The 14833-nt window shown below is 38.8% G+C and overlaps 1 protein-coding gene across 1 annotated transcript in view; it reads left to right on the plus strand.

The window, feature by feature from the left end:
- The window catches only part of astn1 (astrotactin 1), a 409363-nt gene that overhangs the window by 79584 nt on the left and 314946 nt on the right, over positions 1-14833 (plus strand). Inside the window, exon 3 of the mRNA XM_040142993.1 lies at positions 14252-14502. Within this exon, the coding sequence (XP_039998927.1) occupies positions 14252-14502 (251 nt within the window). The remainder of the gene's footprint in view (positions 1-14251; positions 14503-14833) is intronic.

The following is a 14833-nucleotide window of genomic DNA, read 5'->3' on the forward strand; positions in this document are numbered from 1 at the left end:
TAAAAGCCAAAGTAGATTAGAATGGTTTCTGTCCCTAAACAGAGATTATGAATTGGCAGAATATGTCTTAACTGTCAGTGATAGAAAGCGGAGGCAGATTCTAACCAAGAACAGGCTCAGTGACCACGAACTGGCAATCGAAAAAGGAAGACACAAAAAAAGCATGGCACCCGAAAGAAATAATACATGTGGCCACTGTTCGACTGGTGACGTTGAGACAGAAATGCGCTTCCTTCTAAAATTGAAATCATTGAATGAAATAAGGAAGATTTACTTTACCCAATTCTGCAATTCCAAATTTCAATGAACTAAATGACATGTCAAAATTAAAGATGCACATACATACAAATTTATATATAAAATATATATATTTATATTTATATATAATAATGCTGTATATGCTTTGGCAACATTGTTTTTTGAAACTTTCATGCCAATAAAGCACCTTTGAATTTGAATTTGAAATTTTAAGAATGTGAGAAACCTGGCCTGTGCTTGAAGCTTTATGCAACAAAATGGCCAGAACAATGGTCCAAACAAACAACAGTATTGTAATATAAAAAGTACAATGAAAAAATAGTAAAATAAGACCCAGGTGGTAAAAGTGTAGAATTTTCATTTAAAGCTGTTTACACAAGCCTAAAACATACTGCAAATCATAGATATTGATAGATATTAAAACTAAATGCCAGAAAGGTTAAGCATCAGTCACATTTGGGCTGTTTGATTATAAAACTGTTGCCAATTAATTTTCTGCCAATCAACTAATTGATTAACTGATGAATTAGCTCAATTCTAGATATAAGTATTCGCATTCTATTAACAGGATGTTAAAACTCACTAACTTTCTAGGGTTAAAAGGGAATCCTTGCTTTCCTTTATCATTTGTCTTGAGGGCTGTGTTTTACAGCGCTGGTGAAAATGAACTGAACTGCTCCAAGGTCTGCACATCCCATCCAGGTAGGCTCAGCCAGGAAGCTGAACGTCTAATCTGCCACAGTTCATTGCCTGTCCACTTTGCCCACCACGAGAACTGTTTTTGCCTAATGGATGTGGCTGGGACTCCAGCATTTTTAGGCCTGAAGACAAGCCAACCCTTAATATGGGTCTGATCCGAAAGGGGAATCAGGTGCAGCGAACTGCACCAAACCCAGGGTCTGAGGCCAGAAAATTGTTTTTTGTCTATTAGACTGGCCAGGCTGTAATCTTACCTGAGAACTTAGGTTTTCCGCACAGTTTTAGTTTTTCAAAATACAGAACTGAAGATGATATCAAAATTTGCACTTAGAGGAGAGTAATTGTCAGCTGTTATACTCCAGTAGTTTTGATGCACTGTTCTGGAGTTGGAAGCTTCCTCACGCAGGGTTCAAAACTTCTCCCTGCGCTTTCGCATCAAACAAGGTGACCGTAGTGTCCTCCACTGGCTGTGGCAGGTAATCCATAATAGATGACTAACATTGTGTATGTCTGTACCAACACCAGATGAGACACTGGTAAACACGTCCTAAATTTAAGCTTGAATCCCACAAAAAGCAAATTCCTACACTCCCAACAGAGCCAAGTGAAGACAAATAAAAACTCTATGTATTTAAAAGAGCATTAAGTATTCAGTATGGCATGATTGGTTTATCTGTTGGGAGTCTTTAGCTCCAGTGTGTCATTGCCATACACAATTCTCCCTTTTTAATTTCCAAATTTTAATCAGCTGCTCTTTTGCCGAAGGGCTTCAATCCAATCATCACATACAGTACGGACACATCCAACCCAAACCGAGTCAATTACATTATATGAAAGACTAATATGGGTTTCAAATTCAGGGGTTAGATATGATTTTTTTCCCCCGTGGATCTCTTTTAGCTCTATTGTTTCTCTACTGTTTTTTTCCTCGGAGGTGATAAAGTAACTTTTTAATTTGTGCAAACATCATTGTAAAACCAAAACTCAAAAGTAGGTATCAAAGACTTAACAAGAGAACAGATATAGTGTACACTGATGATGCAAAAAAAAAAAAAAAAATGCACAAAATCCAAAAAGGTTGCAGGCCTGGTCCACATAACTTCTGACACTTTCCATTTTGCTGGATTCTGCAGAAGTCGGACAATATGGCCAGATTTAGTTTACCTCAGCTTTCTGGAGGCCCTCGAGGTATGAGTTTTCTGTGGATCAGTAGTGTGAAAATAGCCCCTCACTGTGCCCACTCAACCCAAAAGGTGAGGTGCAGTTGAGTCTGTCAGAGCCGTATGGTGTCTGATGTGAACAGTGGCAGACACTGCCAGGCTGCTCCTTCGTTTTAGTCTGCTTTGTGCTGGCTTTGACAGACATACCGTAGGTTTGAAGAGTAGTTATTTTCCTTTTCCAGAGAAAATCCAGTCATTCTTTCAATTTGACCTAGAAAAATCTGTGAAAAATCTATGACGTACCCTCCAGGACATGGCCCCCTGGATATACGAAGCAACGTCACCCTCGCCCCTCACCTCTAATACTTGCAAGCCAGTAGTATACAGTGTTTTTCTGTGTTGTACTGTTTGTGTATAGTGCAATGTGAACCTTCCCTATTATTCATTCACATCCCCTTGTCTGTCACTCTCCATTGTCTCTGTTACCTCTGCTGCACCCTTGCTGAGCTAAAGTGGCGTGTATGAAACATGAGCCATTACCAGCTGGTACAGATGCTAAAACTGGAGTCACATGTAACTGCAGTTCTGTGAATTCTTGATAACTGTCGGACATTATATCTTGGCATTAAACATCTGAAAATGGCTGAAACATGTTGGTTTAGATGGGGAGACGGAGAGGTACACAAGAGCAACGGTCTGACAGAGCTGTGGTCTCCAGGAGGAGGGTTTTGGTGGTGGGAGTTGGGTCATAACTGAGTACATTTGCTAATTCGAAACAGCAAATACATTTTGAAAGAAGCATAGTGACGACCGGACTAGGCTACATACTGTATCCACACAGGGAAGAAACATTTCAAATGAATGTATCCTCAAAATAAAAGCACTTAAAAGATATATAACCCCAGTGTTAGGCGTACTTACCTTTGAGGATGCTGATGTCATGCCTTCAGTATTTTGTTTGGACATTTGGGGCTTAAGCAACCTGGGAGGAAGTTGCGTCCCATACTTTCGATTACTTTTACAATAAATAGAATAAATGAAAGATTCAGATATTCCGTGCAGTGTGGGAAGGCTTTGAAACGGCATTTAGACCTTCATGTTGACAAAAAATACAGAACATATTTAAAAAAATGGTTAGCTGAATAACTAAAATAGGATTTTTTAATTTCATTTTATTCAAAGATTTGTTTTGGAAGATTGCCAGCTTTCCAGCTTCAGGACTAAATTGTAAATTTTCTACAGTGGAAATAGGGTATGGAATATGGTTTTAATTAAAAACGTTCTCCCATGCCTCACAGCACCAAAGTGGAGGAGGAGGGTGTTGCTCCTCTAGCACAAACCCAACTAAAGCTTTGATGACAGATGCAGGAAGAAAGGGGAGTCAGACATAAAGGAAAAAACACCTCCAACATGAAGGAAACCAACAGGTTTTATGTTATGACATGCTTCCTTTGGGCCTTACAAATCTTTGAAAGTGTATGGATTAGAAAAACATGAACACAGATGCCCTTTTATTTCATTAAATGATTCATATGTATGTGTCAGAGCTCGGGACTTTTGTGTTTGTTGACAAACACTTTACATCCTGCGGAAACCCTTTTAAAGTAATATTTGTGCTGATAAAACAAAATTTAAAAGACTTTCAACAGGATCTTTTGATCTCGTTTGTGTACACAACTATGGCAAGTTTGCAGGGCTGTAGCCAGGAAAGTCCCCGTGGTGCAGCCCCACCCCCTTGAGGGAAACTGACCAGACCGACCAGAAGATGTTTCTTTGATTTAATCTTTCACTTATAGTATCTGTCGATTTTTTCTCCCTACATGATGCTATTTTAAAGCCCTCTGCTAGTACAAAAATTCTGCTGTAGAAAATATACTTTGTCGATATTTTCCTTTTTTTCTGATTATTTATTTGTCCTAGAAACAGCCAATTTTAATATATTTATTCCAATCAGCTTAAAAAAAAAAATATCATGTATACCTGGAAATTGTAAACAAAATTTTAAGGATTTCATCTGGATCTCTCGACATATTATTTTACCATCAATTGTTAAAGCAGAACATGGTAATTTAGTCCCTGAAAGACTGTGAAAATGACTGGTAATTCATCCTTTTTTTTCCAGTTTGAGTGTGAAAATTTATTTTTTTTCATTAGTGCATAACAATCTATATTATACCGTAATTCATTTTACAATTAATAATTTCATACTTTCCAGTAATGTCTGGAAAGTAAAATATTGATCCTCTAATGGAATAATTATTACTAAGAGACACAGGGATTCACACACACACACACACACACACACACACACACACACACACACACACATAAAGTAAAGTGTCAGCTCGTGGGAGGGGATGGTGATAGTGACACAAATGTGCTCGTGGGATATTGACATTCATGTGGTGACCCTCCTAAAACCTGCATTGATAGCAGTGATCATATAAATCTTAAATCAATGCGGCCCTGACCACTTGTAAAGCAGTAGCCGCAGCTGAATCCCAGCCTCCAGAGCTGCGCTCTGAGCATCACGGCATGGCTTGTTTTTGAAAAGCCTGCCGAGCGAGACAAACCAATCCATAGCTTCCCTATGGGCTATGAGGAAGGCACACAGCCCAAATGCCTGGCCTGTTTTTATTGCTGCTGAATCTCTGATGCAGACAACAGAGCACCATGGGTTGGTTTATCCACAAAAACAAAACAACAAAATGAACAAAATCGCTGTTTCAGTAGAAAAAACATTACACCAGCACTAAACAATATTTAACATGTTAACAAAGGATCAAATTACACAAAGTCATTTGTAATCTTCACTTGACACTGTGGCTGTGTCGTGGTTGCAAGAGGCAATTTTTCATGATGATATTTTGTTATATTTCTAAGAGTTGTTATATCCACAAATCAACTTTCAACAACTTGTACTACTTTGTTGATCTCATTCAAGCTTGTCAGCATTATTGAATATAATATACAAAGAGAGCAGGAACAATGGATTATACATACATATTTGAGCAGTTTTTACCGCTTTTAATGTTGTGGCTGGATGGTGTACATCAAACAAAAACAAATAAGGTCAAAAGAGAACAAAGACATCAAAGCTACAGCACAGTAAAAAAAAACAACAACATCTAACTGTATATTATAAATCAATAGAGAGCAGATAGGACTTAGTGAAACTAAGTAAGTAAACATATACATAATATAAAAAGAGTGCAAGAAACCTTTGCATTTGAGGATAAAAAATTTTAACCATCAACATGTAAAATTTGGCAATGTACTGAACAATTGATTATTTTGCAATGAATTACTCTTGGGTCGGAAAATACAATTAAACCATATAAAGTAAAAGTATAAGGGTTGTAAAAAAAAGTAAAACAAAAAAAAAACAAAACAAAACGGGGCAAGCTCTTACCAGAATGCCTCACCACACCTTCACAGCGAATGGTGAATACGAAAAAATACAAAGACGTAGCCAGCAAGCCAGATAAATGAGTAGGTCAGCATTATTAAACGTGTCTGCATAGCTGTGATTGGTCAACTCTTTCTTCTTCTGCCTGAAATGGCTTTCAGTGGGCATAACACCAGACCTATTTGAATGGCTGAACAAATAGGAGATATGACTAGCAGTTCAGAGGTCTGAAACCATGCTTGCTTGTAGTGCCAAACCCACAGAGAATCATCACTAAACTCTGCAGTTTCCCTCAGCTCTACTGAGCATATTAGCCCCTTTTATCTGCAGCTCATCCTTGTTTCCAGACGCAGCAGGCAGCTGTTTTCAGAGAGAAAGCTCTGATAAACCCACTGTCCACTACTTGCCCAGCACCAAACAGCAGACAGACACAATTTGTGACGTGCTGGTGAACATGGTGGAGCAATTCCAAGCTAACGAGCTAGATATTAGTCTTTGGAGTGGTGGAGACCAAAAAAGAGCTAAAAGAAGAGTGAATATTGGATTTACCTTTCTTAGGTATGCAAAAACACGACTCCAAAAGTATGCTCCATCAATTTCTATTAAGCCTAAGTAGCTGCCATGATATTTTGATTTTGAAAGCCATCTCTCACTAAGGAGTGAATATACAGACAGTTTTGAGCTTGGATGCTCCTGTTTCCTTTTCTTTCACAGGATGAACTATTGAAGCTTTCCTGTTAACTGAGCTAACTTAAGATCACCTCTGTTCTGACAGCACACATTTCTTTCATCTGTCTCCACATGTAGTTTCTACACTAATGAAGCACAAATTAGAAACAGTCTACTGTAAAATAACAAAAGTTGTCTCACAGTTCAGAGCAGTGTCTGATAACTAGGAGGTTACATGACCAGACTACCAAACTATGAATTCTGTGATGTACAGGGTAATTTTCCTGTGTTTCTTTCCACTCTGTGTCTCAGTGAGCACACAGGAAAAGTCAGTCATACTTGATATGGCATCAGCATCAAATAATTTCCGCTCTGTGTTGGGATTTCAGTGATGGTGCCAGTGTCTTATAAAGCAGACAGCAGGTTTTTAATAAATCAGACTTGCACAGGTTCTAAAGTGTTACATGCTGCTTTGCTGGTTTATTGTCCCCTTGCAAATGTAGAGGACATCACATCGGCTTTATACCGAAGGAAAATGATCCTTGGACTGTTAGCCTCAGTTTAATTTCTTATACACACAACCCTGGCTGAAAGAAAGGACAGAAAAAGAAAAAAACAAAACAAAACAAAATGCAGAGGCAGCTTTAGCTGTGTCAGTACCAATGTCACCTTTCCCTTTGTTCGGTGTTCCAATCTGCTGCCATACCTGCCTGGTTATATTTTGCCTTATGGCTGCTCACACCATTGAAGAATAAAGGGACATGTTTCTACTGCCACTTTTATTCAACTCAAAAATTCAGGGATTAAAAGCATTGATGTTGCTCATATTTTATACTGCAATTACATTTTATATAGCATAATTAGCAGGTGTAAATGCTCTATAGAGGTCCTATAAAAGTCATCTTTTTTTTTTTTCAAAATTGAGGTTTGACTCTTGGAAAAGATGTTAAAATGGATTTTATAAAAAAGAAAGAGCTTACAGAAGTGGCAAAATGTGTTTTCAAGTGAATCAAATTTAAAGTGTGATTATCCCTTGCATTTGCATGACATTCTGTTCCTCAGGACAAGACACTCTATCTTATCTGAACCTGAGGACTCAATAATCATCACAATTCCCCAACTAACTGAATATCATAAAGCTTTATGCAGAACACCTAAGCTATTATTTTCCTTGCCTGCTACCATATATTTCTAATTTTCAGAGTATTTGTAGAAACATGTGGAATTGCTGCCTCTCATTCACTGCCACCAAATGAATTAGTCACGCCTGAATAAGCGTAAAAATGAGTTTTGGATTTGTGCAGATGAAACTTTGGGAATGATATTTGCTTGAACAGTTAAACATTTGTGCCAATTGAGATTCAGAATATGAAAGTGTACACATACATTACATGCACCAAGATTAAAGGGAAGTTATGAGGAGTTTATGGGGAAGTATAATTAATTATGAAAGAGACAATCATAAAACATGATTGGTATCAATGAGGCATAATTGGAAAAATGCATGTAAATCACATGTGGATGCCACTAGAGTACAGGCGACACAGTATTAAGTAACACAGAATTTTATGTGATATTGCACAATAGTAAGTCCTATTCCGTATAATTACATCAAGTATTAAAGTTTGCTTGTAGTTGCAGGACTAAAAAATGGTCTGACGGTATGGTTCTACATATATCAGGAAAAAAAAGAGAAAAGAAATGATTGAATCCATTTCTGTCATTAATACTCATTTTCAGTGGAGAAAGCCTCATGTGATGCGTATGAAACGGGGTTGTGACTTTCACATTTGTTCAATGTCAAAATCAGCACTGGATCATATGGTCTATTTCTAAGAATCTCCACAACTCAAGTTTCTCTTCTTCCAAATCATTTTCTTTCAAGGTATTAAATATATTACTTTGACAATATTAACCCTGGATTCAGGAGCATCATAACATAATAACCAATGCATAACAGGATTAAGTGTATGAATTATTATAGTCAATTTACAATAATATTGGAATATGACAATAATATTGTATCCTGATATCAAATTCAATCAGTGGCCTTTTGGCTACGATAAAGTTTTATTATATTAAAAGCAAGAAACTTCCTTTTACTCTCTTGTAGCTGTCAGATAGCCTAGATCTTTCTGCCTTCCTGCGTCTTAATGCCCTGCATCCGAAGACTAAGTGACAGATTGATAGCTCAGTTCTAATACCATGCCTGCTCTGTCAAGCTGAGAAAGGCCATGTCTTCTCTCTTCCATTCAGAACTTACATGACAGGAGTGTAAGTCATAAGGAGCGCTGGAGCCATTAGAACATCATCCTCATCCGTTAGTAAGTGGATTACGGGCCTGGAGCGCTGGCATGCTTCGATATGTGGGTTGGTTTTATTGGCTCTATAAGAGGACACAGTCCACTTAGTCCTCACTTTGATTCCAAGTAATGCCTTGTATTAAACAGTTTTCTTCCCATATCGTCTATATTAGCCCCTCTGTGCATGGGCGCTAATGCAGGTTGATGGGTTTGAATTACATTTGTCACTGAGGTAGATTTCATTGCGAACCATTTCAAGTACTTGACATTTGACATCTTATTCTAGGTTACTCGGTGCTGAATGAAACAATGTCAGCCCTTAATGTTAAATCTACACTTTAATAGTTAAATCGTTATATGCTCAGTTGTCAAATTAGAAAATTCCTTAACACGACTCTTTATTTTACCACATTAATAACAACAGAAGCCAATTTAAACCTGTTTTCTAAAAGTATTATATCTTAAAAAGTGACACATCAACTCAGAAAAATGTGTCTTGTGTTTTTTTGAGAAACATTAACAAGAACTTAACACATACTTACATTGCATTCAAATCCACTCTGAGGCACTGCGGAGCCACAGGAGAACAATTAATTCTCCTACCCCCCTCACAGTTTGATAGATCGCTTCTCCAGTGTCCCTTTACTTATACCCCTATCTGTCTACACCGGCCGAGTTTCAGACACATTTTTTATTCGTCCGTCTACCAGGTGGTATTATGTTTCACTCACGTCACTGCGACCCATCTTACTGTTGGTTGCATGCTTTGAATCTCTCTTCAGATTACAACTCTAAGTGGAGCTGTGGTTCTGTGAATTTTACATGATGACCAGACACAGTAATATATTTCAGCAAGAATGAAATAGACATCAGACGGTTGGGTTTCTGTTTTTATATGTCTAAACAGGTGGGGCCTGGCCTAGACTGAATGTGAGGAGTGAATGTGATGTTACCTTGTACTTCAGGGGCTTTACAAGGCAAAGTCACAAAAAAAGGGTAGAGACAACTATAGTTGTATTTAACACTATGGACTTGGTTAATGTACTACATTAAATGTATTAATATACTACTTTGTCTTGGTCCTCACCAACTCCTAAGGGAAATATCTGGCCATTTTGCTGCTTAATGCTTTGCTATATTAACTTGCTAGTTGCTAAATTTGACTGTCTGCCTTTTGGCGCTAAGCAGATAGCATACAGTTGGCTTATTAGAGCCTTTTTGCTGAAAATAGCGTCGTGTTGCTGCTGGAAATTACCTTGATAAGACTGGTGAGGCTGAGCCTAAACAGTGAAATTGTAGGTTGCAAAAACCAAAACAGTACGCTAAAAGATGCTAAAATGACTTGTAGAGTTGCACACTACAGAGTTTGGTGAAAATTCTATTTGCATTTCTTAGTACAGGCGAGCCCTTCCACATTACTTGTAGTCATTTGATTAATTATTACTACAAAAGTATTGATTAGTGCAGCTTTAAGCATTACATATGTAGTATTAAACCTTAACACATACGTAATCAAGCTCAGCTTCATTTGTTGCATCTTACAAAATGACTCAAGACCATATAAATGTATACCCCACAAATTCAGGTATCATCAGATTTTTGGTGGCTAACATACAATTGTATTTAGCGTCCAGTCATTGTTTTATGTGAGTGTGAATAGGAAACTTCATCAGCGACTTTCAAAGTGCGGAAAATTTAATCATTACTAGTCTTCTTTTTGACCGCTGTGCATGAAGATTTCCTGCATAAATGGCCCATATCATGCACTCATTTGTTAATGTCCTTGACTATGCAGATTAAGCAAACAATGTATGCAAATAGACCTCTACTTTAACCAATTTAAATTAATATGAGACACTGAAACACCCATTTTTATTCATCTGCAGAAGTCATATATTTGAAAAGGGATTTTTTAAATGTAAATTACTGATTAAGATCCAGCTTTCATCTCATCATTTTTGCTTATCTTTCAATCACCCTGCTTATTTGACTGAACTGAAACTGTATAAATGTTTTGACTATTGCTGCTTGCTGTCATTATGTTATTGTTTTTAAGAATGTGATTAATGAATTTTAAAAAGGAAAACTGAAATTCTGGATCACTTTGTGTCAGGGTAAGTATTGTTTAACCAGTTATGACAGAAACATCTGTATGCATGTGGCTGGAGGGATACCTTACCCAGTTCTTTTTGTTGTAATTTTAAATGGGCTTGTAATTGTCTGACTCAGATAGATTCACTCTTTTTCCTTAATCCATCTGCAGTGGAAAATTGCAACTGTCTTTTCATGCTGTCACCTTGACATTTTCATAACACTGACATTTTTCAAATAGGACAAAGTATCTGATTTTGATTTCAGTTCTCCGCTGGGTAGCATCAGATTGGGCACGAGGATGTGGTAAATTGCGCATACTGTACACGCAACATTATGTCTTCATAGTCTTCATGTAGTCCTGTCTTTCCTGTCACGTTCTTTAAATTATCCCTTTTCTGAAACCTTACAAATTGGATAAAGAATGAGTAAAATCAAACTGCCCAGACTGCTCTCATTGCTTCTATTCATGGGGGAGATATTATCTGATATTCAAACTGACAATCATTGTCTCTCTCCTGTGTTTCTACAGGCTGTGTGCTTTTGACTTGCCTTGACTTTGATCCAAATCCTCCTTCTTGGCTAGATTCTCTGAAGCTGCTCTCGTCTTTGACTCGCTCCCTCTCGCTGTCTCTCTTTCTCTCCACTTTCTCTCTGATTCTGGGTCTATCCCCCTGCTAACCCGTCCTCAGGGCAGGCTCAACGCCCTTCATCTGTCCATCTCGTGCCCTCGCCCGGTCCTCTATGCCCGCAGGTGGTGGTGTGGATGCTGCTGCATCCCTCAGCCCTCATAAGTCATTAAAATCAGAAAGAAAATGAGTGAAATTAAAGTGGTCGTGTGAGTTCACCCAGCCATCTGGTATCAGTGGATGAGAGCATCCTGGAGTACATGTAAACAACGAATACACTCAAACAAATGATATCCCTCTCAGTCATCACTTATGGCCCATTAGACGTGTGTGGCAGTGTATTCATCTGCAGAGACCCTGCTTGCTTCCTGTATGTTCTTATTTTCGTCTTCATTTGCTGTGTTTGGGATTTTTCTGGGCTGCGTCCTTTGGGCAGTAGGTGTGTAGCCCCCAGCCAATGACAGCGCGCAGGGTGTGAGGGCGTCTCCGCCTCTCTCTTCTGCTCTCATTCTGTGTCATAGATGTATAAAGAGCTGTAGGTCCGTTTGTCTGTTTGACCGAGGATGGTGTTGAGCCACACACACACACACACACACACACACACACACACACACACACACACACACACACACACACACACACACACACACCCACACAGAGAGCAGAGAGGCCACAGCAGACAGAAAGAAGCATGCGCTTCGGCTGCATTCACACAGAATCGGCAATGTGGCCCCTTCCCGCAGGGTTGTGTGGAGGTGTTTATGTTCGCTTTAGAACGTAACTACTGCGAAAAGATCAGAAACTAACGTTATATTTCTCTGATTCACTGCTTTGTTCTCGCTAACGACGCTGCCACTCCCCATTCATTCTCTGGCTCTCTCGGCCGCCGCTGCTCTCCCTCTCTCTCTCTCTCTCTCTCACTTGTTGACCCAACTTTGAATGGTGTGTTTACAAACAGTAACCAACATTTCCTGCACAGTATACCTTCAAAGTCACAATCAGCTTCTATCTTCTGTCTTTCCAATGACAGTGCTATTTTCCTTCTGACTTTTTTTCACATTTCAGGGTTGTGACCCAAAAAAGACTGGGGGAAACTTCGTGAATGAAAATTCCAGTTTATTGTAACGTGGGGCTTACTTTTGGCTGTCATTACTATCAGTACTAATGACATTGTACTCACCAAGTCCATTTCTGTTATCTGGAAATGTGGTGACGTTGCTAAAACGAAGTCAGGTGGGGGAACAAAAAGCAATCAGTGGTCTCAAACATGTATTTACATGAAACCATCTCGGAAGTTTAAAGGGGAAATGTCTCCATTGAATTTGCTACATCTAAAATGTGACAAGGGATCCTGACTAGACACAACCATGGTAACACAACACATTTTCTTGCATGTGAGTTTTCTAAGATAGAAACAGTATTGCAAATATTTGTTACTGCGAATAGACATAGAGATGAATGAACCTGAGCAATCCAAAGTTTTACTATACACGGTGAAAGTTACTTAGCCTACGGTTTTACGGATAGGGTTTGAAATCTTGTGGGCCACAGATTGCGGTTATTAACTGACTTTGGAATCAGCCATTCCTAGAATTTTATCTGTGAGCACTGGTTTTGTAGTCCCTGGAATATATGGAAAAAAAAAACATAGACATGTCAAATGTCAGTGGGGTCAGACCCATGGACTGAGCTATCTCCAGTCTCTCCATGCATCAAGTCTTGTCATCACTGTGAGATTGCCAGGCAGTCAGTGGAGTCCAAGTAGGTACTGAGCGAGGTGAAGAAATGGAAATTTGGAACCGCTGCTTTGGCGATTTAGCATTGATCTTAGTACAGTTTGTTTAAAGAGAACAAATCACAGAGGAAAGTAGTTGGTTATAGCTGTTGACCCTTGCAAACATGGCCACGGAGCCTTAAATCAGGGTTCCTACGCAGTACGGAAAAGTATGGAATTTTAATTTTGTAATTTCCAGGTCTGGATAAATATGGAAAAATATTTGTGGTCACAGAGTATTGCCCATATTCTGTTTTCTAAAATATGAAGTTTCCGAATTTTAAAAATAAATAGCTTATGTAGAGATGACCAAAGAACTACTATAGTCAGCTGGCTGGGCAAGACAGAGATACCAGGGAGGGAGAGGGACAGAGGTACCAAGAGGGGGCGTACACAATAAACACAGAATTGGATGGTGTTACAGGACGAGATGGGCCAACTCAAGATGAGGAGAAGAAAGTTTTAGAGCAACATAAATTTCACAGTGGTTCACACAGCACTTTGTATTTTCAGAGAGCAAGTCGAGTTTGAGGATAAAAAAAGCAGGTAAATGGGAGAGTGTTAAACTTTTCGTGACTGATGATATTATGTTTTGTTCTTATGCATATTAAGGCCTCAAAAGGCATTCTTTTAATGTACGACTACTCATCATTATTGATTTTATTTATAGTTATTTGTTAAACAGTGTTTACGAGTATGTTTTATGTTTTAATCCATGTAATAGCCTATTAAGCAAAGTCAGTGGACTTTAGTTCTCTTTTCTAGTTCCCTGTTGAATTGTACATGAACATACCTTATATTACTGTAGGGGCTAAAGATATACAGTTATTTTAATTTACATCACAAAAACTAAATAACATTTCTCTTTTAAGGACTGCACTTTGAATAGAATGCTGTGCATTGAACTTGTCTGGGTTTGGTGTTCAAACCTTTTTTTACATAATAAACATCCAGCTGTTTGTACTCAGATGTCAAAAATGGTCTGAAAAATCCACCGAGAAGTCTTGAAATTTGAGCCTGGGAAAGTTTCGAATTTGGAAATGGAAAATGTGTACGAACTCCGTTAAATTCAGTAAATAGCATCTGCAATGTTTTTCAAATTGTACTGTTTGTACTCAGGACTGTGATTTTGATCCTTATTCTACTTGGCAAGAGTCTCTGACTCTGTTCTCGCCTTTGACTCCCCTCCCCCCTCTCTCTGCTTTTTTCTCCTCTCCGTTTTTTCTTTCTCTGCTCCAATGCCATCCTCTTCCCCTCAGGGCGGGATGATCGCCCTTCTGCTGTCCATCCTTTGCCTGGTCCTGATCCTCTACACCCGCAGGCGCTGGTGTAAGCGCCGCCGCATCCCTCAACCTCAGAAGAGCGCCAGCGCTGAGGCAGCTAATGAGATCCACTATATCCCCTCAGTGCTGATGGGAGGCCAGGCCCGAGAGAGCTTGAGGAACTCACGGGGTCAGGGGCCAAACTCCAGTGGCACCCTCAGCATCCGAGAGACACCGATTCTGGATGGGTACAAGCGGGGTTTGGGTGGATGGTGGATGAATGTTTTGTGAAATGGTTAACCCAAAAAAAAATAAGCACATGAAGTAGCTGAAAGCAACCAGATTATAACATTGAGATGAATAATCAGTGAATTTGGTTTGTCATCCGCATTTTACACTGGTTAGAATTGTTTGAAATACAGTCCAGAGAGTAGTATTAGTTTACTCCTAAAAAGTAGTAGTCTGCAATTACTTGAGGCTTAAGCTTGTAAAAGTCCTCCCCTTATCGGTACATGCTGTCTCACTCTAAACTTCTGACCACTTCACTTTTGATATTTATTCTAATTTAGATAACTCAAG

This window comes from Xiphias gladius, chromosome 14 (assembly GCF_016859285.1).
Source record: "Xiphias gladius isolate SHS-SW01 ecotype Sanya breed wild chromosome 14, ASM1685928v1, whole genome shotgun sequence".
NCBI classification, from domain to species: domain Eukaryota; kingdom Metazoa; phylum Chordata; class Actinopteri; order Istiophoriformes; family Xiphiidae; genus Xiphias; species Xiphias gladius.